Source organism: Eschrichtius robustus, chromosome 7 (genome assembly GCF_028021215.1).
Source record: "Eschrichtius robustus isolate mEscRob2 chromosome 7, mEscRob2.pri, whole genome shotgun sequence".
Classification (NCBI taxonomy): domain Eukaryota; kingdom Metazoa; phylum Chordata; class Mammalia; order Artiodactyla; family Eschrichtiidae; genus Eschrichtius; species Eschrichtius robustus.
The window spans coordinates 8,548,133-8,572,324 of NC_090830.1; the positions used below are offsets into that span (position 1 = coordinate 8,548,133).

Sequence of the window (24,192 nt, forward strand, 5' to 3'; positions counted from 1 at the left end):
TATACATTTAATACATGTACTATATCCTTCATCTGTAGGATAAATTCCTAGACATGCAATTACTGGGTCACAGGGGTGGTACATTTCAGAGTTTGACAAATATTGCCAAATGTCTATAGAGCTGGTAATCATTTATATTTCCACCAGCAAGGTATGACACTGCCTATTTCCCATACCTGGTCCAACACAGAGTTATCAATTAATAAGCTAATGAGATGTCTCATTTACAGTTTTAATTGGCATTTTTCTTAATGTAAGTGCATTTGAGCACCTTTTTCGTATGCTTTGGCGATATCTGTACTTCCTTTTTTTCTGTGAAAACATTCCTTGTTCACTTTTCTGTTAGATTTGGGTTTTTTGTTGCAGTTCAGAAGCTCTTCAAATATATGAGATACGAGTTACAAATATTTTCTCCAGTTTGTTATTTGTCTTTTTACTTTCTTTATGGTGTTCTATGTAGAGTGTTAAATTTGTTTTTATATAACTGAATTTTTCTATCTTTAAAAAATGGCTTCTGAGTTTTATGTGATACTTAGAGATTTCCCAATTGTTAAATCACTTGAAGGAAATGTCCTTGCTTTTTTGACGGGGAAGGGGTGGGGCAGGGGAGGCTATATGTCTTAAGGTAGAGATTTAACTTTATTTCCCAGATGGATACCCAGTTCTCCACAAAATATTTACAGAATAATTCCATTTTTACCACTTATTTGAAATGCTACTTTTATGATATACTAAAGTCCCCATATGTTTTTAAATCCTTTTCTGGACTTTCCACTCTAGAAAAATCTCCCTTTCACATGACACATCGGGGTTCCAATTGGGCAGAAACAGTTTATCCAGTGCTTAGATACACTGTATTTTTTTTACTCCCTTTAATGAATAAGCTTTTGTTGATTTTCCCAAGAAAGATCCTCACCATTCACATTTAGAACTCAACCTTAAAAGTCCCCAGACCTAGGTAGAACAACATCCTTTACTATTCATGACAATGAGTGGTTCCACCTACCTCAATAGAATAAGATGCAACATCATAAACTTTTTGGATGACAGAATTTCTAAGGTGTGGTCAGTTGCAAAAGGAAGGCAGCAAGTATCTAAAATCCATCTATACTTACCCTCCATAACACTTAAAAAATGACAATATGGAGATAGATACACACACACACAAACCCACACACTTACACACACTGTTAGCAAGTTAAATTTTAGGTTATATATGGCAAAATTGAGATGAGCCCGTGAAATTACCTTTGGAGTGTTAAACTGCAAAAATATGGATAGAGCAAGAGATAACTGAAGCTATGAAATTATCTAAAGAATGTGCCACTTCAAATGAGATTGACTGGCAACAGAAGAATCAAAAATTGACTCACAGAACAAACACAGGCTATGCTTATTCAAACACTGTCCAAGGAACAGGAAGTTTCCTGCCATCATCCTCCATTCATTTATCTATTCAGTAAGTATCTTTTGAATGCCACGTCCTGTGCTAAGTTCTGGGGATAAGCTTACAGGCCGGTGAGGACTAAGACAAAAATTAACTATAACACAGTGTCTTGCATGCAGTGACATATGTACAGGGCTATGAAAGGGTCAAGCAGGATCCCAAACCCAGCTCTAAGGGAACTCAAGGGTGACAATAACATTGGGATTTATCTTAAATCCAGGTAGTCAAACTTCTGAGTGCATGCCTACCAAGAAATCTGATTATAACATATGGAGAACCCTGCCTAATACATTAAGTGACGATAATGGCTAGCACGGTATGACCATCGCTACAATCCAGTTTTAGAATATTTCCATCACCCCATCAGATTCTCCATGCCTGTCTGAAGTCATTGATTATCCCCACCCCCAAGCAATCAGAAATGTGCTTTCTGTCTCTAAAGAACTGCCTTTTCTGGACACTTCATCTAAATAGCATCATACAGTATTGAATCTTTCATGTCAGGCTTCTTTGACTTACCATGTTCTTTAGGTTGATCCGTGCTGTAATGCACATTAGTAGTTTATTTCCATTTATTGCTAAACAGTATTGCATTGTATGGCTCTATTACATTTTGTTTATCCATTCGTCAGCTGATGGATGTTTGCAGTTTTTCCAGTTTGGGGATGTTATGTATAATGCTTCTATGAACATGTCTTTGTGTCAACACAGCCTTTCATTTCTCTTGGGTAGGTATGTAGGAGTAGAATTGCTAAGTTGTATCATAAATTTATGTTTAACATTTTAAGAAACCACCAAGTGGCAGGGCCATTTTACATTCCCATCAGTAATACATGTAGATTTCAGTTTTTTCTATATCTGCACCAATACTGAGTATACCTGTCATTTTGATGATGGCTATTCCAGCACGTGTGCGGTAGTATCTCATTGTGATTTAGTTTGCATTTTCCTAATGACTAATGATGTTGAGCATCTTTTCATGTGCTTATTAGCCATTCACATATCTTCTTTATTAAAATACATACTCAAGCGTTTTGCCTGTTTTTTAATTGGGCCATATGTATTCTTATTACAGAGTTGTAAGAGTTACCTATATATTCTGTATACAAGTTCTTTATCAGGACTTGTATGATTTACTACAAACCCTATAAATGTAAACTTACATGATTTATAAATATTTTCTCCCAACCTGTGGCCTGAGTCTTCATCTCCTTTGTGGTTTCTTTTGTATTACAAAAGGTTTTACTTTCAATGAGATCCAATGTATTGATTTTGTTTTCTTTTACGGATCGCATTTTTGGTATCATATCTAAGAACTCTATGTCTAACCCAAAGAGACTTTTAAATGAGAACAACAGATCATTTAAAAAGTCTAATGTTATCAACCACACCAAGTTCTTTGAATAAGAACTCTTTGGTCTTTATATTATCTTTATTAAAACCATTTTACTTGACTTAGCACCATTCAACTCAGCCATTTAAAATGGTTTTAAAGTCTGCAGAGGGTGGGGAGAGAGCAGCGTGAGTTGTGGAGCTTGTGCAGAGGTTAGCAGAGAGGAACAGAGTACGGGAAGTGGAAAAGGACGAGCTGGAGGTGGGCTCTCCATCTGATTCCTGTGCTTCCCACAGTAACCTGCATATGCATTCAGCACATATTTGCTACAAGATTAAGTGGCAATAATTGGTTCGTGTTGCAATTTAGCACTTCAAGTATATGGCCACCGACAAGAAGAGGAAACAGACTGGCACAAAGCCAAAGAGAGAACTGGAGGCACCATGTCCATGATATCCATTTGGTATATAAAAGCCTGGCTAGAGACTGAGCTTTATTGCTTATTCGTTGCTTCATTCATTCGACAAATATTTACTGAGCTCTGTGTAAAGTTCAAAAGATGGTGAATAAAATCAAAATCAGATGCCTGCCCTCAAGAAACTTAGGTCTGGTGGAGTAGAGAGGCCATCCTGTGATTATACATAGCTGGACAGTTTCTATGCTGAGAGATACAAACAGGCTGAGTGCCTATGAAAGGGGGCTTTATTGAGTCAAGGAGCTCAGCAAATGTTTCCCGAAGAAGTGACCTGAGATGTAAAGTATGAGAACAGGGCATGGAGAGGAGCATTCCAGGAAGTGGACGTAAAGAAGGGGAAAGGAACATGCAAACAGGTGTGCAAAACAAAGACTAGTGTGATGGCAAACAAGGAAAAGGAAGAGTAGCCTCCTACATGATGATGCTGGCGAGAAGGGAAGCAAGACCTTGCAGGACCACTGGGCAAATTAAGGTACTGCCTTTATCTTAACAGCAATGGGAAGCCATTAAAGGAATTCAAATAGGGAGAAATGACACTAAATATTTGAAAAAGATCAGAGTACAGAATGGGTAAGAGAAGAGCTAGGTTAATATTTCAACTGGATCTGTCGGGACAGTTTTATAGTTTCAGGTGGGGAATAATGGTAGCTTAGGCTAAAGACATGGAAGCAACCTAAATGTCCCTCAACAGATGAATGGATAAAGAAGATGTGGTACATATATACAATGGAATATTACTCAGCCATAAAAAAGAATGAAATAATGCCATTTGCAGCAACATGGATAGACCTAGAGATTATCATACTAAGTGAAGTAAGCCAGAAAGAGGAAGACAAATATCATAGCATTTGACTTATATGTGAAATCTAAAAGAAAGAAAGAAAGAAAGACACAAATGAACTTATTTACAGAACAGAAACAGACCCACAGACATACAAAACAAACTTATGGTTATCAAAGGGGAAAGGGGGAGGGAGGGATAAATTAGGAGGTTGGGATTTATATATATTACTATATATAAAATAGATAACCAACAAGGACCTACTATATAGCACAGGGAACTATATTCAATATCTTGTAATAAACTATAATGGGAAAGAATCTGAAAAAGAATATACATACATATACATATATATATATATATGTATAACTGAATCACTGCACTGTACACCTGAAACTAACACAACATTGTAAATCAACTATACTTCAACTTAAAAAAATGGTAGCTTAGGCTAGGGTGGTACAGTGCTGTTCTGGAAGAGGGTGTCAGAATTTCTGCAGTGCTGTACAGCACACAGATGATCATTCAAATCGGAAGTAAGCTGTCTTTTTCAACAATTTACGTGATAAAAAAAAATCACAGAAAGAGCAACAAAAATTCATATTCACACGAAATCACCCAACATCCAAAATAAGGAACATTCTGAAATAATCGTTTGCTTATTTGTCACTTGGCACTCCTCAAGATTTAAATGAGTAAAGTTGCTAATCCCACCCACATTATATATATATATTTTTTTAAAAAACTGAACTTTACAGAGTGCTTCTTCTGTTAGACATTATGGTGCTAGAGGCTTTATCAATATTGTATCATTTAGTCCCCACTACAATTCCATAAAGTAGATACACTATGATCCCCATTTTAAACTGATGTTAGAAAGTCTAAGGTTCAGAGAACCTAGGATTCCCTTTGTAGGAGCAAGTCCTTAAATCTAGACCATCCAACCATCTAGACTCTATGTTCTTACCCACTCTGCTCTAATGCCTATCAACTAACCAAGTGAATAAAGGAAATACATAAAGTACTGTACTTTCTTTAACTACTGGAATTGGGCATAGTGTGAATTTTGGAGAAATAGGAGCTCTTTCCCCCCTAATTTAAATTGTAAAGAAACAAGTGAAATTAGTTCATCATAAAACCATATAAATATTAACAAATACGAAAAGGGTTATTAGCATTCGTCATAGGCAACAGCACCATGGTACGTGCGGTCTGATGAATAATCAAACCAGCCACCAGCAGCTGTTAGGAATGAGATTAGGTTATGTGTAGCAGTCAAAGGCTCAACATACCAAGGAGATTGGTATGGAGATTTCTACATTCCAGGCTTCCCAGGATTTGCCTAGCTGGCTTAGCTGTCAATTGCTAAAATTATAGGGAATGTACTGCAAATTTAACTAAAATATCTTAGGCCATGAACTTTCAATAAAAACATCTTGTTGTAAAAGATGGGCAAATAATGGGCTGCCGTGAATTAGCAAGCTAAATGTACAAGCTTCACATCAAGACCACAAAGGAAGACAGGAGACCCTGAAGAGGAGGTCGCAGTGATGTGTTCTGCATTCCTTATTACAGGCAAGCCTTGTCATTTCTTTTTTTTTTAACATCTTTATTGAAGTATAATTGCCTTACAATGGTGTGTTAGCTTCTGCTTTATAACAAAGTGAATCAGTTATACATATACAATATGTTCCCATTTCTCTTCCCTCTTGCATCTCCCTCCCTCCCACCCTCCCCATCCCGCCCCTCTAGGTGGTCACAAAGCACCGAGCTGATCTCCCTGTGCTATGCGGCTGTTTCCCACTAGTTGTCTATTTTACATTTGGTACTACCCAGCAATCCCACTACTGGGCATATACCCTGAGAAAACCATAGGTCAAAAAGAGTCATGTACCAAAATGTTCATTGCAGCTCTATTTACAATAGCCAGGACATGGAAGCAACCTAAATGTCCATCGACAGATGAATGGATAAAGAAGATGTGGGACATGGGCTTCCTTGGTGGCGCAGTGGTTGAGAATCTGCCTGCCAATGCAGGGGACACGGGTTCGAGCCCTGGTCTGGGAAGATCCCACATGCCGCGGAGCAACTAGGCCCGTGAGCCACAACTACTGAGCCTGCGCGTCTGGAGCTTGTGCTCCGCAACAAGAGAGGCCGCGACAGTGAGAGGCCCGCGCACGGCAATGAAGAGTGGCCCCCGCTTGCCGCAACTAGAGAAAGCCCTCGCACAGAAACGAAGGCTCAACACAGCCATAAATAAATAAATAAATAAATAAATAAATAAATAAAAATTAAAAAAAAAAAAAAAAAAAAAAAAGTAAAGAAGATGTGGGACATATATACAATGGAATATTACTCAGCCATAAAAAGAAATGAAATGGAGGTATTTGTAATGAGGTGGATGGAGTTAGAGTCTGTCATACAGAGTGAAGTAAGTCAGAAAGAGAAAAACAAATACAGTATGCTAACACATATATACGGAATCTAAGGAAAAAAAAAAAAAAAAAAGGCCATGAAGAACCTAGTGGCAAGATGGGAATGAAGACACAGACCTACTAGAGAATGGACTTGAGGATATGGGGAGGGGGTGGGGTGAGATGTGACAGGGTAAGAGACTGTCATGGACATATATACAAAGCCTTGTCATTTTTTACCTGTAGTGGTTTCTCAATTCACTCGATTTGTATATACTCCTTTTCCTTTTAAGTTACTAGTAGAACCTAAACTCATTCTAGGCCCAATTTGTTAATTTTCATAAGGAAAATCACTACCAGATCTTTGAAGATATATACCTGGACCCAAATCCTAGAATTTGAAACAGTGTCTAAGTTTTATGTTCTGGGTCTTTGGTAAAATAGCTTCAATAGAACTAGCTCTTTGCACTTAACAAAACTGAAACAAAACAGAAAAAGGACAAAAGTATTGGTTTATTCCTAATATAAGCAGGTTTTGAGATAAGTGACCTATTGGAACAAATCCAGTTCTTTGAGGCCATCAAGGATGGAAAAGCGCAAAACTATATACTTAATAAGGTACTTCCTAAGTACTTGCTGATGTGACAGTTGTCTAACCATTACTGAGTTAAGGAAAGGACCCCATTTTCTGATCATGCATCACCAAGTCTTACAGTGAAAAACTGTTCTAGACTAGAAGCTAGAGAAGCTGGACCCCAGTCCTAGCACAGCTACTAACTAGCTGTCAGGGCATTTGACAGCTCTATGAGAATCCCCGGCTGTGACATCACTGGTAAATCTGAAATAATAACACTCAGTCCAGTGTGCTGCTAGGAAGATTAACCCAATACCTGTTAAGTGAGAGTGTATGTGAAAAGGCAAAGCTCTAAGTAAATAAACATACTAATTAGTATAAAGTATCATATGGTATTACCACTAACACTAATAATAAATGCCATTATTCAAAGCTCAATGCAATACCTTAAATTGGTATAAAAATTTCTAAACACTTGTTCAAACTTTTATTTACCTAGTCACACACTGGTAACAATTTATGACTGACTCTCTGAGGGGCGCTGCATCCAATGCCAAAGTCCTTGTATTCCGAAATACCCATAAACATCTGTAGAATACTCTTCGAGAAATACTTACATAGAGCACAAAGACATACAGTAATATGCTCAAAGTCTGTTCCAAACAAATACTGATTCAATTTACCAATGCATTATGGAAATTTCTAACCAGAATTAAAATGAATTAAAGCATAATATCAACACTTGGTTTCTTTCGTGTAATACAGATAGGAAAATAGGAAATTTAGGACACTCACTTCAGGGTCTCAAGCGACATCTGTAAATTGTAATTGCGTTCCTGTTCAGGCAGCTTGGAGAACTCCACCAGACACGGGTGCTGTCTCTTATTGTCATCTCTAACCTGAAACAGAACAGGATATCGACATATAATAGTTTCTGAGGTCAGATACTAGCGATGGTGATCTAATTGCCTGGAGGAAAGCGAAGGGGGAAGCAAGAAGGGGAACCCAGACCATCACCCCAGCTAAGCTGCCTCCGTCATCTCCCAGGCACAGCTAATATTCGAGGTCAGTGGTCAAGCCTGGCATTGTCTGGGCTTCCTGATGTCTTCCATTTGGCACCGTTCCTGGCCCCAGTGTCCATCCCCCATGCCCACTCTCCCAGCAACTTCCAGCATTTGCTTCAATCTTACTTTCTCAATGAGGCTCATCCTGCCCGCCTTCCTAATATGCCAATCTGCCCACTCACCCTACTCTTTTTTTTCCCGTAACAGTTACCACCTGCTAACAGACTAGGTCTTTATTTATTGGATTACTGTCTATCTCCCTGCAACTAGAATGTATGACCAAAGGAACAGGAATTTGATCTCTTTTGCTTTTTGACAATGTGTTCCCAACACCTAGAACATGCCAGGTACATGGCAGGCACGGAACAAATATTTTGTAAACTGAAATGAATTCTAGGTAAGAAGGTGTAGTAATCACTTAGTTTTGATGTGCGGGAAGTTTTACTTGTTTAGAGCCAAACAGATTAGAGACATCAATTAACATCACGACTGATTGATACAAACTCTTGGAGGTGGTTCCAGTTGTTCATTTCACCCCACGTAAGCTACTTCTGCTCTCACAAATCACTCCAGCGCTTTACCAAAGTCAGTTAACATCCCACAGCCATTTTTCAGATTAATCCTTGAAAAAGTGGATTAGCAATCAGAATAAACTAAATTCAAGATTTTAGGGATGAATTAATGAGAAAGATGTTCTGTACCCTTGCATTAGTAATTAGGTTTTTATCTTCTTAGAGACCTAAATTACACAGGCATTACTGCCGTGGTGACACCACGATCACAGCCATATGTTGTCAGGGAACAAATTACTTCATGGTAATAATTACCAGGCTTTATAAATGCCACATAAAAAGTAGGTAAACACGAGTAAGAATTTTTTTTTAAGTTTTCAGGAGTCGCCAAGTTAAAAACAAGATAGTTATTCCTTTCTTTCCAGGGATCATTGCAAATGAACAGGACTTACACAAAAGCATATAGTTTACTTATTCAAGTGTGTAACTTTGGAAATGAAATCTAGAGTTACAAAATGTAACACTAAATTCTAAACATAAAGGTAAAAATGAACATGTCCAATTCCGGAGATAATTTAATCTGCGTTCATGTAATTTCCACTTCCCCTCTATTCTCTACTCCAGAGAGTAACTGACCCCATCATCCTCTCGGGTGTCCAAGCTAAAACCAGAAATCTACCCAGATTTCCTTCCCTCTCTTATCCACATCCCATAGTGGAACTTCAAAACATCTGCAGTCACGTCTCTCCAGCCCCACTGCCGGCACACAATTGGGAAACTCACAACCTCTCACCTGGGCCACCTGAGTCCTCTCCCTGACCCCTTTTCCTGCCTCCAGGCTCACTGCTCTTCCACAAAAACAGCAGAGCAAATATTTACCACCTCCTGGAAGCCCTCCCTGATTTCACCAGAAAAGTTGTAAATATTCCTCCCTCACAGTTAGCATCTCCACTACAGTACTTAGCTTGTAACTGTTTGTGTATCTATCACTCAGCTAAACCAGAAGCACTTAAAAGAGGCAAACTGACTAAAGCAAGGTCTTTTCAATTTGTGACCCCAGTACCAAGCACATCAGGCGAATACTAGGCAAAAGGGACACACGAATGCCTGAATGGACAGGCCTGATGTTATTCCATAAAATAGAGCTCTTACATGATGCTCCTGTGAAACACATCGCAAAGACATTTAAAGAAACTAAGTTCTTTCCAAAAAGTAAAAACAAACAAAAAACCCCAACTTATTCAACAGTTCAAACTGCTCTAAAGTAAAACACAGTTGAACACTTCATTTAAAATGTCAAAGAATTTATGGAATTAGTCTCAATAACAGGGATGTACCTAAGTCTAGACTAACAGAGATCATAAAGTCAGGGATGGTGGCCACTTATCTGAAAGGAGTTTTAGGAAAGCCCTTGTAAAAGAAGCAGGACACAAGGTCAATTGTTACACGGTAGAACAATGTGAAATCTCCTCACGTGTCAGTTTGAGACTCTCCCAAATTGCTGACCCTCTGATATGACACCTGGAGCTGTGCTTGCCCAGAACGAGCCCTAAGAAAACAACCGTTTCGTTCTATCAGCAAGTATTTGAGTATGTTCCTTGTCCCAGGAAACGTGCCAGGTGCCAGCACTACAGCAACAGACTAAGTGCTTAATCTCCACCCTGGAGGCCCAATAAACATAAAGTCCAACGTTGCTTTAACCAGCCAGGACCAGGTAAAGGATAACCGGCAGCAACCAGGATGGCTCTGTGGCACCGTATTCTCTTTCAGCATCTACAGACTAGCAGCAATAGAAGGTATGGTATTGAAATGAACTGGATTTAACTGCAAAAATAGATAATAATGAGACCTTACATTTCCTCTTTTTTTAAAAGAAGAAACATAAGGAAGTTCACTGTAGAACGTAATCATTTAGGCAACCTTTAGAAGCTTGCAATAGAAATCATCTTTCTTGCGCATAAGCCTGTTAAACAGTTCCTGTTACTGTACGGGTTTTTTGTTTTTGGAGGGGAGTTGTAATCAGATGTTTTTAAATCCTAGCCTGTAATTATCTTTCTCCAAATTTTGTCCATAACTCAAATCTCTGCCTCATCTTGGAATCTTGTGGTAAATTCTGTCAGTAACTCCTCTGGCAGTTGACTAGGTACACCTTTATGATATCTCTCCTCTTACTGACTTTAACTGACGGTAAATATCTTATCTAGCATTTATTCATTTCCTCTATTTTTAAAAGTCAATGAATATAGCACAAAACTATATACTTAACAAGGTAACTTTGTAAGTGCTTGCTGATTTGACAACTGTCTAACCATTACTCAATTAATGAAAGGATCCCATTTTCTGATCATGCATCAGTAAGTCTTAATGGTGAAAAACAATTCTGCACTAGAAGCTAGAGAACATACATCCTAGTCTTAGCACAGCTGCTAGCTAGCTGTCAGGGCATTTGACAGCTCTATGAGAATCCCCAGCTGTGACATCACTGGTCAAACTGAAATAATAACACACAGCCCAGTGTGCTGTTAGGAAAATTAACCTCATACTTGTAATTGGGAGTATATGTAAAAAGGCAAAGCTCTAAATAAACAAACATACTAATTAGTATAAAGTATCATATGGTATTATCACTAATACTAATAATAAATGTCATTATTCAAAGCTCAATGTAATAAAATATGACTGGCTGAATACACTCATTTCTATATTCAGTCAAATATAAGAAAGTGTTACAACCTTTCGGATACTTAGGCTATTAATATCATAAAAATGAAAATGTTGCCACAGTCCGGCTAAAAAATGATATATGCTACACTGGGATTACACGGGAAGTTGTTTTGGTTTTATTTCATCTAAATTTTATTGATAAACGGTAAACTCTACAGGTAAAAACTACAGGTAAAGTTCTCTGAAAAATAATCATTTGGAAACGCATGCAGTCATTATTTCTCAGCCTCTCTTCCACTTAAGAAACCGACTTGAATCTTTGCCAAGAGGACTTACACTGCTACTTACAACTGGGACTAAAAGAAGTGAAACATCGGAGGAGGAGAGAAAATTGACTTCTTTCCATTTTCAGTTTTCACTTTCAATTTCAGTTTTTTTCCTGAGTTCCTTAGAAATCAATGCCTATTGTCTGTATATGTTAACCTTGATTTAAAAATGTAACTTTCAGCCTGAAGATTGATAACATTTCAATTGTCTAGGCAACTAAGCCATCCTTCAAAGAACCCGCCACTAATGTCATTCCCTCTCGTAAAGAAAAAATGCCCAAAAACTAAAGTGTAGGGGAAAAAAAATCAATCGGATCGACTCATGTCACCACGTAGCAGGATGAGTGAGAAGTTATGTTTTCAGAAAGATGTATTAACAGAATCTAAAAATAAATCACAAAATTATGTACCGGACCATACTGCCAGCCAAGTTCGATTTTATTCATAACCCAGAGTTCATGGATATTCTCTGCCAGTTTTTCTCTTATCCTCTCCAGGTGGGGAGGCAACACAATCTACAATTGAAAAAAAGAAAAGGAAAAACACATCAGAAAGAAATGCAAGAAAATGCAGCATTGATCGTCCTCACTGTGAGTGGAACCAAATAACATAGTCTCATCAACCATTAAAATATAATCATATAACAAGGTTCCAAACCATCTATTCTAAAGTTGTAAAACTAGGTACCTAAGCAATTAATAGGTAAATTTGGGGAAATTATGAATGAAAGTTAGAAAGAAAGAAAAGAGTATTGCTGAGGACAGCCATCATTAAGAAAAAAGTCCTAATGGATTTGGTACAACCACCAGAATATGCATTATTTACAAACAGAAATCATCCCAGAGTTCTTAAACCAACCTGGCCAGCACCCACCAGCTAGAAAGAAGGCAATTCAGCGTCCAAAAGATAATCCGCTGGCTCTCTGCGTCTAGAAATATCTGATGGCAGTGATTTATGTGTTCCCTTAACTCTTGTTACTTTTAGTGGTTTCCAAATATAAGCCTCAGGGGAAAAAATCTGAACCTGTTCCCATTAAAAAGGGGAAGTTCAACGGCCTCTTCATAACACAAAATGGTTTTCCAGGTGACGGCTTGGCTGTGCACACCTGGCGATGCACTGGCATGTGCCCCACAAGCAGTCCCTCAACACAGAGAGCAGGCAACTGCCCACCATGCCCGTGGATGCGGCAGATTTTCCACAGGGGGCAGGCCATCCCTGTCTCCTTCCCTCCAAACAGTAGAGGTTATCCAGGGCTCAGGACATCCTAAACGTGCTAGCGACACCACAGAGTCCCACTGTCCATTCCAGCCCATCTCCCGCCGTCCACTCCAGCCCATCTCCCACTGTCCACTCCAGCCCATCTCCCGCCGTCCACTCCAGCCCATCTCCCGCCGTCCACTCCAGCCCATCTCCCGCCGTCCACTCCAGCCCATCTCCCGCCGTCCCTTCCAGCCCATCTCCCGCTGTCCCTTCCAGCCCATCTCCCGCTGTCCACTCCAGCCCATCTCCATCTTCCAATCGTGCTTCCCGCTCAACTCTGGTAGCACCACACACACCCTGCCGTGTTCCAGCGATGGCAACACAAACTGAATTTTAGCCATGAACAAAGCTTGTTTGTTTACGTTACTGCATCATATACAAAGCCAGCAGGGAGAGACAAGAAATATGGTTCAAGGAACCAAACAACGGAAGCTTCTGAGGCCTGCTATTAATTCTATTTCAGACTTCAGACATTTCTCTGATCCTCAAAAGCTAATGCACAAACTATGAATATCTAACCAACCGGAATGAAGTTACTTCACCATTAAAATAGAACAATACTTAATTCATTGTCAATGTCAGGATACTTGCAAGTCTATGAAAGAGAAAAGCAAGAGTAACTGCTAACATTGCTTGGGTGCTTATTGGCAAAGTATTGTGCCAATGTGTTATTTATTAACTATGTCAAACGTACTCTGAACATCCCAATGAATGTGACGAGTAATTTTCTCGAGTCCCAGAGCACACATTCGATCCCAGGCATTTTGATCATAACCCTAGGGCTCACGATCTCAATCTCTACCCAAGATAAAAGTCAGTTAAATCACTTCAAAATGCCAAGTGTATCTAGATGGGAGAAGACATTGAAAACTCCACCACTACCCTAGGTAAAAAAACAACACTCTAAAATTAGTATGCATTACCTCAGGTTGTGGCCCATTAGTACATTATAAAGTCAATTTACTGGCTTGAAACCCCCCTTAAAAAACAAAATAGAATAGACTAGGCAAATGGCTATAAGTGGACATGGTAAGGGTAAGCACTAGTTTATGAAACCAATTATACATATAAATTGTATCACTGTAAAATGCATTCGTATGGGTTGCAGTCAAAGGTTTGAAAGCCACGGCATATGGGAATGACTGCAATTCAAACGTTGCCATCACAGCTGACGATCTGGGTACCTGGCTGGTATCCACGGGGATCGGTGTGAAGGCGGCTTGTGTCAGGGAAACTGTGGGACCCAGGAGGTCCCGTGTATAAGTCCTTTCTTGCTTGTACTCTCGGCTGTGTTCCACTTTCAACTTTTCTTTTGGCAGAACAGCTTCATAACAAGGAGCATACCCGGGCGGAGGAAGGAACTTAAATTCTCCATGTCTCCCCCCAAGCAGAAAGCGTACCCTGAAAAGGATGCATGTTGGGGTCGGTTAAATCTCTGGCATACAGAAAATTTTCCTAATCAACAGAATACAAGGAATAAATTATGAGTACAAAATTAGCTTTGTCAGAAGCCACATTTTTTTTCCTAAGTACCACCATAATGTCAGTACCTTAGAGATTAAGAGCCTCTAATCATAAAAGTAAAACCTGATTAAATTATGTTAATGGCTCAGCAAAAATTTATCACTCTCTGGAGAAATAATAAAAGCATATGCACCATATTCCTATGTGAATGAAATACCTGTTCATAGTATTTGGTCATTTAATGTCTCAAAGGTGCCCAAATAATCAATAGAGAAAGAACAGACTTGATCTAAATATCTGTGTACTTAAAATTGCAGGGCTGGATGAGATCTTATAAAAAGAAAAAACAGTCACAGCCCAATTTCCCTGTGAAATTCCTTAAAGGGGACTCAAATGATACTTCTATATACTAAATTATCACTTTAATTTCTCTTCCATCTGGTAGTAGCAAAAAAGGAAAGGGTTAGAGGAAACCACCTTGACCCAGCTGACCATAGGCAGATAATTTACAAGTATAGCAGGTAGAGGGTGACATGGAAAGGAGTCATCTTGACCTGATCAACCAAAACACATGTGCTTTCTGTAGAAATGAGGGGGTTTGGAGTAGGGTGGCAGAATATAATGAAAAGAAAAATTAATGAAAATAAATATGAGAAAATAAATGGTATTTTTAATGCAACATTGTTTATTTACCCTTATTAAATAAAAAAGTGAACTTAAATGGACTTGAAATATTTCAGGAACACAGGATAGAGGGATAGTCAGCAGATTGCATATCTAAAATGGTTGGATACATGAACAAAGGATTCAGCCTCCCGAGATTCCCCTCTTAGGTGAATCTTATCTTCACCCTTCAAGGAAGGGGCAAAATGCCCTGTGGACAGACGCCCAGGAGTGAGAGAGAGAAGGTTAGCAAAGCAAGTGTGATGGCAGGGCAGTCTTCCATGAAAGAATGAGAAGTGCGAAGGCAAACAGACCAAAAAACATAGAGATACTAACTTGATTCCTGCAGAGAAACTGACAACTGGAAAGAAGAGGCCATCAATGTTGAAATTCTCAAACATGCCTTGAACAGGTTGTCCGTTAATTCGGAAGGAGATGCTTGGGGCACTTAGATCTAAACAGCAACTGATGACATCATCAGTTCTCAACAGATGCTGGTTTGGTGAGCTGACAGTACGGGCAATACAACCTATGGGGAAACACATTAAGGAGGGTAATGCATCTTTATCTCAGAGAATCATCTTCAGAACCCGAGTTAAAGATCTGAATAGGCAGTGACAATCACCAAACGGTACTGGACTAGACTAAATCTTGAATGCGTATTAATGTTATATGTCAACTCCTTTACCAAAAAAAATGTTGCTTTTTTCAGGAGCCATGCTGCTATCTTTATTGTAAAATGGACCTTCTGACATGCAGAAATTTTTGCATGCAGATGGATGGTATTTGATGCTGATATCATCTTACAGCTGATAATATAATGATGTCAGGGGAAAACCTCTAGGGAAAGGCTTGAAGTCAAATTGCTACTTTATCACCTACTACTTGTATGACCATCAGCACATTACTTAAGCTCTATAAACCTTGATTTCTTGTAAACCAAATGCCATCACCTCGTAGAGTTGTTATGATGATTAAATTAATGGTTTATAAGAACAGTCTCAGACACAGCAGGCATTTATTTCAGTCCCCTTCTCAAAGATTAAATACATTTTGTTTTATAAAATAAAAATATAAAGGGATAATGAAAGCAGAACATGTGCTCATTTGTGCATTGTTTATTGAGAGACAATACATGTCAACTGGTTTGTTGTTGTTCTGTAATTTATTTCATACAAGGCCTTGGTTGGCTTCTTAAGTAGGATACAGCAGGATACAAGCTGAGGCATGAAAATGATATTTTATAAATGTCATTACTTGCCCTAGGCAGCCTATGACCTATGCCCATTCTTGACTGTGTCATAACTCCTTGGCCGATTAGTCTCATGGGCACAATGGAAAACAAGAAGGTAAGATCCTCCCAAACACACATGCTCACAAATGCAACATACAAAATTTCTCAATTTGAGCAAAGACAAAAATAGATTTGATGATGCAAGCTTTGCATTTTTTATAACACCTTTTTAAAATTTCTAGCATGCCAAGATTTCTACCAACAGCATATCTGAAATGCCAGTAGTAGAGCATATCTACATTTTAAAATGTGTACCTTTTAAAAATTTTACCAATATTCAAATCTGCAAGCAATACATTCGTTATGAGGTGGTCCCTCTAGAATTCCCTGGATATAATAAAGCCAGCTTGTTAAAAAAAATCATACAAAAGCAACAGAACTCACAGATTAAGGTCTATATCCCTGTTTGTATCAAGATCTGTAGCTGATAATGTTATTAAACAGATATTTACTATAATCCAAATATATTGCTCAATCTGAGGGATATTATAATGCTAATACGAAGGACCATAGTTAACTGTTTTGCAATGCCTGAAACAGACAGAGTGACCAGCCTAAGTCCACAGTTTCAATGGCACTCACACTGCTGAATCCGCTAGGAAGCATTCTAAGGTTGCATTTACATAAACTCAGATCAAATCCATATGAGAACTATATTCCTGTTCGCTGCATTAGCCAGAAAGGAAGACAGCAGTGGTCTGATTTATAGGTCCTGTGAGAGAATCCTTACCCATCTTTCCCATACTGTTCTACGACATTCCTCCACAGTTTTATACTTAAATTCTCCAAAAGCACCAAGGTTTTTCACACCTTTGGTCCTTACAAACACAGGATGTGGATGCCCCAATCCAGGGGTCCCCAACCCCCGGGCTGGCATCGGGCCGCACAGCAGGAGGTGAGCGGCCGGCGAGCGAGCGAGCAAAGCTTCTTCTGCCGTTCCCCATCATCACTCGCATTACCGCCTGAACCATCTCCCACCCCCCAGCCCCATCTGTGGAAAAACTGTATTCCACGAAACCGGTCCCTGGTGCCAAAAAGGTTGGGGACCGCTGCCCCAATCCAATTCTCATTCACACAAGGGGAACATAGCAATGCTATGCAAAGTTTAAGTTGGGAAGAAGAAATGAAGACAGAGCTCAAAACTTGTGCTGATAAGCCAAATTCTGGTTACAAGGAATATCTCCACTCTCCAATCACAAAAAGTTAAGTGTTCTCTCTCAGAAATCACAGATAGTTGATACTTGAAATTCTACTTCAACTATTAAAAAGAAAAGGAATAGGAGAGTGAACCCAAGAAGATTATGTGAATTACAGTGGGTTTAACAACGGAAACTCAGTCAGAAGCCAATTAGTTTAGATTTATCTTTGTTGATCCTGAATCTAAAATTAGCAATAGATCCCAGGGCTTGAGAGAACATAGCTTTCAACTACAGACATGGTAGACTGCACATTTTCTTGCCATTTGAAAAAAGCAGTCAAATATTTTCTCCTGATACAAAGTTTCAAGATGAATTTCTCCTGAAATTCCACAATGTATCCTCTTTTCTGTGATCCGTGCATAGATTCACTGAACATTTTTGTTGCTCTTATCACTCTGTTTAAAAGATACTTTGCCATGAAAAGCATATTGCATACACTTTCAACTCCAGAAGCTCTGGGTTCTTCCTCTGTGTTGACAGAAAAAGCTTCAAACTAAATGCAAACATGAAAATGATGAAGTGGCGTTATATGGCTAAAATAATGAGATGCAATTCAGCATTTTTTGTTTTTTTACCAGTGTAATGTTTCGTTTCGTTTTTCCCCTAATCTCTGTGTAATGGGAAAACAAGTGAACATGCTTCATTCATTCACCTGAGGACCCATTTTGTGTGGAGTGATACTCGAAGGTAGAGAGAGGGGATAATATCTGAAGATAATAGTTATTATATATTATAAATGTATTATCAAACAGACATTAACCCTATTTCATCTTTGTGAGGTCTTCTGAAGGTAGGGCTCTTTGCCTTTGTTTGGTGGGTAGAAAAATTCTGGAACAAGCATTGTGACTCTCTTCTGACCAGCACAGTACACCTGTGTATAAGACACACCACACTACGGCCTGGGTCCCAACCAGTGCCCCACAGGTTAGATGAAATATCCAACATACAGCTTCATCTCCTCCAGGCTACTGAGCTATTGGCACCAAAGAAAGGAAAAATTTAGTAAGTATTATTGTTCGATACAACTACATGGAGTGCTTTTCTTTATAAATTCCTTACCATAAACTCTTAGGTTTAATTAAATTTAATTAAAAATGTTCTTTTCATAATTTATGAGGCCTATAAAGCATTAATAAATGAATACCACTTGATTTGCCCATGAGAGGCAAAGTTCAGCTTTCTGTAACGTAAGGAACCTCTCTCTATTTTCTGTGTTAAATGTGCTATAAAATATATCAGGTTCATTCTAAATGCAGCTTTCTGAATACAAGCATATGTCTGCAGAATCCAAATGAATTCCAATATCTACCTAATCAAAAGGTAAACTTTTAAATAGAGCCAATCAAAATACATGTTTTAATAAATCTGAAAAAAAGAGTACTATTTTTATATATTACTCATTTTTAATATACTTTCAACCATCAAAGCTTAGCGATGGTAGCTAGTGAAATGAACTATACATTCATTTTTAAACCGTTCCACACTTCTGAAACGAAGCATCATTTTATTATGAGCTGACTCCTCACAATACACTTGACAAATTACCAACTCCTGACATGACATTACCCACCAGAAGATGGAACTTAGTCTATTTATTCCAATTATTTTCCAGGATTTGGTCTTGGTTCTTTTTTATATTGGAAGCTAATGCTTCACACATACCAATTAAAACAAGTAGGAAACATTTAAGTTTTTGCACTTGATTCTTGAATCAGAATGACACTTCTGAAGCATACCATTCAAAGGCAAAAAAGTCTTTTGGAGAGGTACTACAATTGTAAGAGTTTTCTTTTTCCCCTAGTGAAATTCTGCTTTTTACTTAACACTCTCAACATTTCAGTGTTACGTTTCTGAAATAAATGTACCTGATATGAACAGCACCAATACCAATAGCTTCTAGAAATGTCCAGTGAGGGCAAAAGATTTCCTTCAAAAACACTGTGAAAGAAAATGGATACTACGTACCTGACCAGAGGTGAAGGCCATCAAATCCATAGGAGAAGAGGTCATCTCCGACACCATTTCCACCCCACTCCTCGCCCCCTCCAGGGTAGGGCGAGTACCCCTCCGTTGAAGCCCAGCCCACTCGCAGATGAGTGGCTTCGGCGGTCACGAATGGCTCGGTGTGGTCCACCATCAACTCATAGTACCATTTCCTATACTGCGCAGACCCTTCGCTGACACCCAGAAAAATATTGGGTCTCATGCTTTAAAGAGATGGGAATAGCATGTGAGAAAATCTGAATAAAACTTTCATTGTCTTAACTTACATCATGCTATTTTGAATTACTCCTGCTTCTCAAAGACATATATTACATATTAAATATGTTTCCTTAAGTACAACAAATTACTGAAGCAATCACTGAAGTCTGCAGTGACAGCCAACCTTACAGTTAACATTCAGAGACTGATGTTTGCTTCTGGGATAACTTGGCAATGTCACTCAAGGGTCTATTATTTTTTCTTAATTGCTCTCCAGCATATTTTATATCATTAATCATATTTAAGGGGAGGCACTCAGGATAGCACAGCAGGCCCTCGGACCTAATGGAGTTACTATTAATCCAGGACATAGAGACATTTTCCTAAGCTAAGCTCTGTGTCATACAGAGTTTGAGGCTGAAGCAAGTCATAGTCTTAGTGAATGAACCAAGGTGATTAATCATCTTTGTTGTTCTCTATGCTTTGCTGTGAAAAGAATAATTTCTAGTTAGTTGTATTTAATTGCATTTTACTGAAGAACTTTTACCCTAAGTTAATACTAGGGATTAGTGAACATCTCAGAAAATACTGCTCATTAACGACAGGTCTATTATATAAAGAACCACAAAGGAAGTCTTACATCAATCTTTTCTAAAAAATCACAACGTAGAAATATACACTAAACCCTACATTTTTGTTTGAACCAGAGTGAAGTAGCAAGTATTTCCTGGACAGCTGCTAAACACAGTGTATTAAAGTTATCACTATCACATATAACATTTCCTTAATTATAAGCTGTATTTATTACTGTTGTTGTAATTATTATTTTGTATATGGAAGGCACTATGACATGGTGGTGAAGAGCTCAGTCTCTGGAGTTAGACCTGAGTTCCATTTCCAGTTCCAACATTTTAATCTATAAAATGTAGATAACAATAACACTTTGTGCAAACACAAGCAGCGTAGGATACTTGTAAAGCATCTGGCATTGTGGCTGGCACAAAGTACCCAGTGAATGTCTGATACCTTGGAAGGTAGATCTAACTGAAAATGTAGTTTTATTGCTTATTTGTAGAACTTATTATACTTTGGACATTTGAATTCAATGCCTTTCTTATACATATTAGGCACTTCACCATTGGTATTGAAGGATATAGTGTTTTTAGTTATGTTCTAAGAAGATGTAAAACATAATTATATATAATTATATCCCTGTATCATTGTCAGACTGCTCCTGAGGATGACAACGGCAATTCAGCTACCTATGAACGTGAATGAGAGCTCTTATACATTTTTTTGTAATAAATGTGTATTTTGCTTGGGTCATCTATTGTTGTTATCTCATCTGATGGGTAGAAAAAAACTCCTACCCTATTCCCTGGGGAAATATGTAAAAGATTCTAATCAAACAAATAGACTATACAATGTTTTAGCGACAAAGCTAGAACGTGCATTTTTGGTTATGCTACCTATCTGGCGACGTGGGCTCTCTGCACCTACCTGCTGACGTGGTTCACAAGGCGTGTCTGCAGTAACAGGTCTCTTCCTGGCAGAAGATTGTCACAGATGAGATGCTGGTTAGAACGGACTGCTACCCCATGGCAAACACAGAGGGAGCATAAGACGTCCAGAACCTGAAAAGAGAAGCCACCTTCAGACTCTCATTCCCTTCTCAGGTTCAAGCGTCAGCAGCAGTTTCCACAAACACATTCCCTCCAGTTACCTCTGACCCAGTCACTTTAAACATTACAGCCACGTGTCCACTTATTTTCCAACCTTCCTTCATACACAAACTGAGAACTGCTCCATCCTCCCATTGAGGCTATGCATAAGCACTAAGCAATATTACCTGATTGGAACTAAAAGGTGACAAACACTCCTGACAAATTTGACACACCTTTTAAAGATTATCTTTTTTTAAAAAAAATAGTTTTAAAATTATTCCAGAATTTATTTCTGGCAATAAAATGGTTCACTTACCTTGTGATTTCTTCCATGCTTGTCTAAAAGTGAGATAATGGATTTAATATGGCCTTCTTTAATAATATTGAGAGCTTCTGGACTTTCTACTAACACACAGTGTAAAACTTCAAGAATACCTGAAGAGAAAACAAAGAAAGGGGGGAAATATGATTAACCAAGCTACAATGATCAGTGGCTTTCCTCTTCTCTATGTGTTTATTCAGGTGCTGACTGAACATAATATAATTATTACGTGCTCAATGCATTTGTCACAGGGCACCTGTGATAGGGGACAGGTGGTGTTTGGAACGCAGGGCTGATAACCAAAGATGATGTCGAGTGAGGACAAGGCAAAGATACAGTGTTCAGCTGAGTAAGCAGGTAATTCTGCCTGCAGAGAAATGAAAGAAAGCAACATTTAAGTGGGGCCACAGAGAACTCATTCATGGCCATTTTCCAGACAGGAAAAGATGGCGGTAAAGTGCTGAGTGAAGTCTTGAATGGGGGGCATACCTCATGCGCCTGGGGTAGAAAGCCACTAGGGGATGGGACACGTAGGTTAGGGCCAGCTTACGAAGCTTCTGGACACTGAAAGCATAACCCTGCAATAATGCATCCTAACCCATGGAGATCATTACATTCTCCTGGAGGTTTATAGCAGAAAATGTTTCTTGGTTTGCAGAACAAGAGAAATATACAAGTTAACACGAAAATAAATAGAAATATACAATATACAAAACCTGGAAAAGAAGGGTAATATTTTTAGGTATTAGCTATCAGAGGATATAAAATGGAATACATCTTCTCTTAAAGTCTAAAACAGAAATTAGAAAATAAGTCTCATTATCAGAATTTTTAGTGTGAACTTGAAAAGCTAAATGGGTACATGTATATTTATTTTTTTCAGAGCAAGCCTGCCTTGTCAACAGTGAGAATGTAGTTCATTTGTAGCAATTAGACATAACACTTAGAAAGTGTGATCTCTGTCTTGAGAGCTACTGTCTGACATCTCTGAGAGTATTGAGAAGGGTCCCAGAGGAACCTTGTAGAAAGATTTATTCATTTCAAATGGAGATCACTTTCTTGGAAAAGAAATGTAAAGTGCTCAGGTTTACAAATGGTAGAGTAAAGAAGTAATTCACTATTACTGTCACAATTGACACTTGATCCAAACCAAGACAAGGGCTGTTAATACAAATTTCTTCACCAATGACTTAATTTTTTGAAATATAAATACACATTCAATGAAAAAATACCCAAAAAGGTAAGTTAATTTTTGGTGTGGTTCAAAATCTGTTGCTGTATTCCAACAATCGGTGCCTGTTGAAAATCAAAGAGAGCAGAAAATAATAATACAACAGGCTGATGGATAAATTAGATTTTTATATAAGGGTATGGAAACTATTTCTGCTATTATTGAAAAGGTAAGCAATAAAATAAACTCCATCATTCCAAGCTAAAAGAAACTAAAATAACAGAAAGGGAACAGCATTTTTTTTTTTTGGCTGTACCGTGAGGCATGTGGGATCTTAGTTCCCTGACCAGGGGTGGAACCCACGCTCTCTGCAGTGGAAGCGCAGATTCTTAACCACCGGACCGCCAGGGAAGTCCCGGGAAAAGCATTTTTAATAGATTAGTCATATGTTATCCTAATGTTTTTGTTTTTTTGTTTTCTCCCTATTACTTATTACTATAGAACACGTGGCTGCCTATGTTTATAAATAAAGTTGTACTGTGTTTACACGCACGTTTGTTCACATATCTTCTTGGAACTAAAAGTATGACCCTGCAGCAGTGCATCCTAACTAATGGAGCTCATTTCACTTTCCTGGAGGTTTATAGTAGACAATGTTTCTTAGTCTCCAAAACGAGAGAAATATACAAAATAATACAAATGGTGCTCTTGCATTAAAAAGGCAGAGCTGAGCGGCTGCAGCAACAAAGTCCGATAGTCCCAGAACCTAAAATATTTACTATCTGGCCTCTTACAGAAAGAGTTTGCCAATCTCTGCTATAAAACATAATCATTAAGAAAAAAACAAGTAGAAGATCAAGAAAAATAAATCCTTCGTGTAAATAAACATTCACGAAAACCCACAGCTTTCATTCATAAACCTAAATATATCAGAAAAGATTAAAGACTAGATTTTTGGAAAGAACAGCACGTATCACAAAATGCAAGAATGGCAATGTGAAAATAAATCTCTGATTTTTCTCATATTCAGCCTATTCTAATGGAAGGGTTTCAGAGTTTTGGGTTTAACATTAAATTTTTTTTTTTCAGTGGGGCCAGGTCAGAGCCAACAAATAAACACCTAGATGAAAAGAACTACTGCCTCTAATGTTGACAATAAAAAGTCAGAGAAAACTATTTTTAATTTTAACTGTTGGAATAAACTGCAAATAAACTGCTTTTACTTTTTATAGCAAGAAATTCCTAAAGGAAAACAATTGGAAACACCAAGAGACATTTTCAAAAATAAAAACTAGCCAAACTGCTTCATGTGTATATTTAAATTATACTGATATATGCCTCAAACACTTAGGTAAAAAAAAAT

At 38.3% G+C, this 24,192-nt stretch overlaps 1 protein-coding gene across 1 annotated transcript in view; it reads right to left on the minus strand.

Moving 5' to 3' along the window:
- Window positions 1-24,192, minus strand: part of RYR2 (ryanodine receptor 2) — a 535,211-nt gene that overhangs the window by 304,039 nt on the left and 206,980 nt on the right. The window contains exons 18-24 of the mRNA XM_068548931.1: window positions 21,653-21,771; window positions 21,173-21,306; window positions 19,436-19,677; window positions 15,314-15,506; window positions 14,035-14,251; window positions 12,001-12,105; window positions 7,820-7,923 (exon numbers count right to left, since the gene is read on the minus strand). Coding sequence (XP_068405032.1) covers window positions 7,820-7,923; window positions 12,001-12,105; window positions 14,035-14,251; window positions 15,314-15,506; window positions 19,436-19,677; window positions 21,173-21,306; window positions 21,653-21,771 — 1,114 coding nt within the window. The remainder of the gene's footprint in view (window positions 1-7,819; window positions 7,924-12,000; window positions 12,106-14,034; window positions 14,252-15,313; window positions 15,507-19,435; window positions 19,678-21,172; window positions 21,307-21,652; window positions 21,772-24,192) is intronic.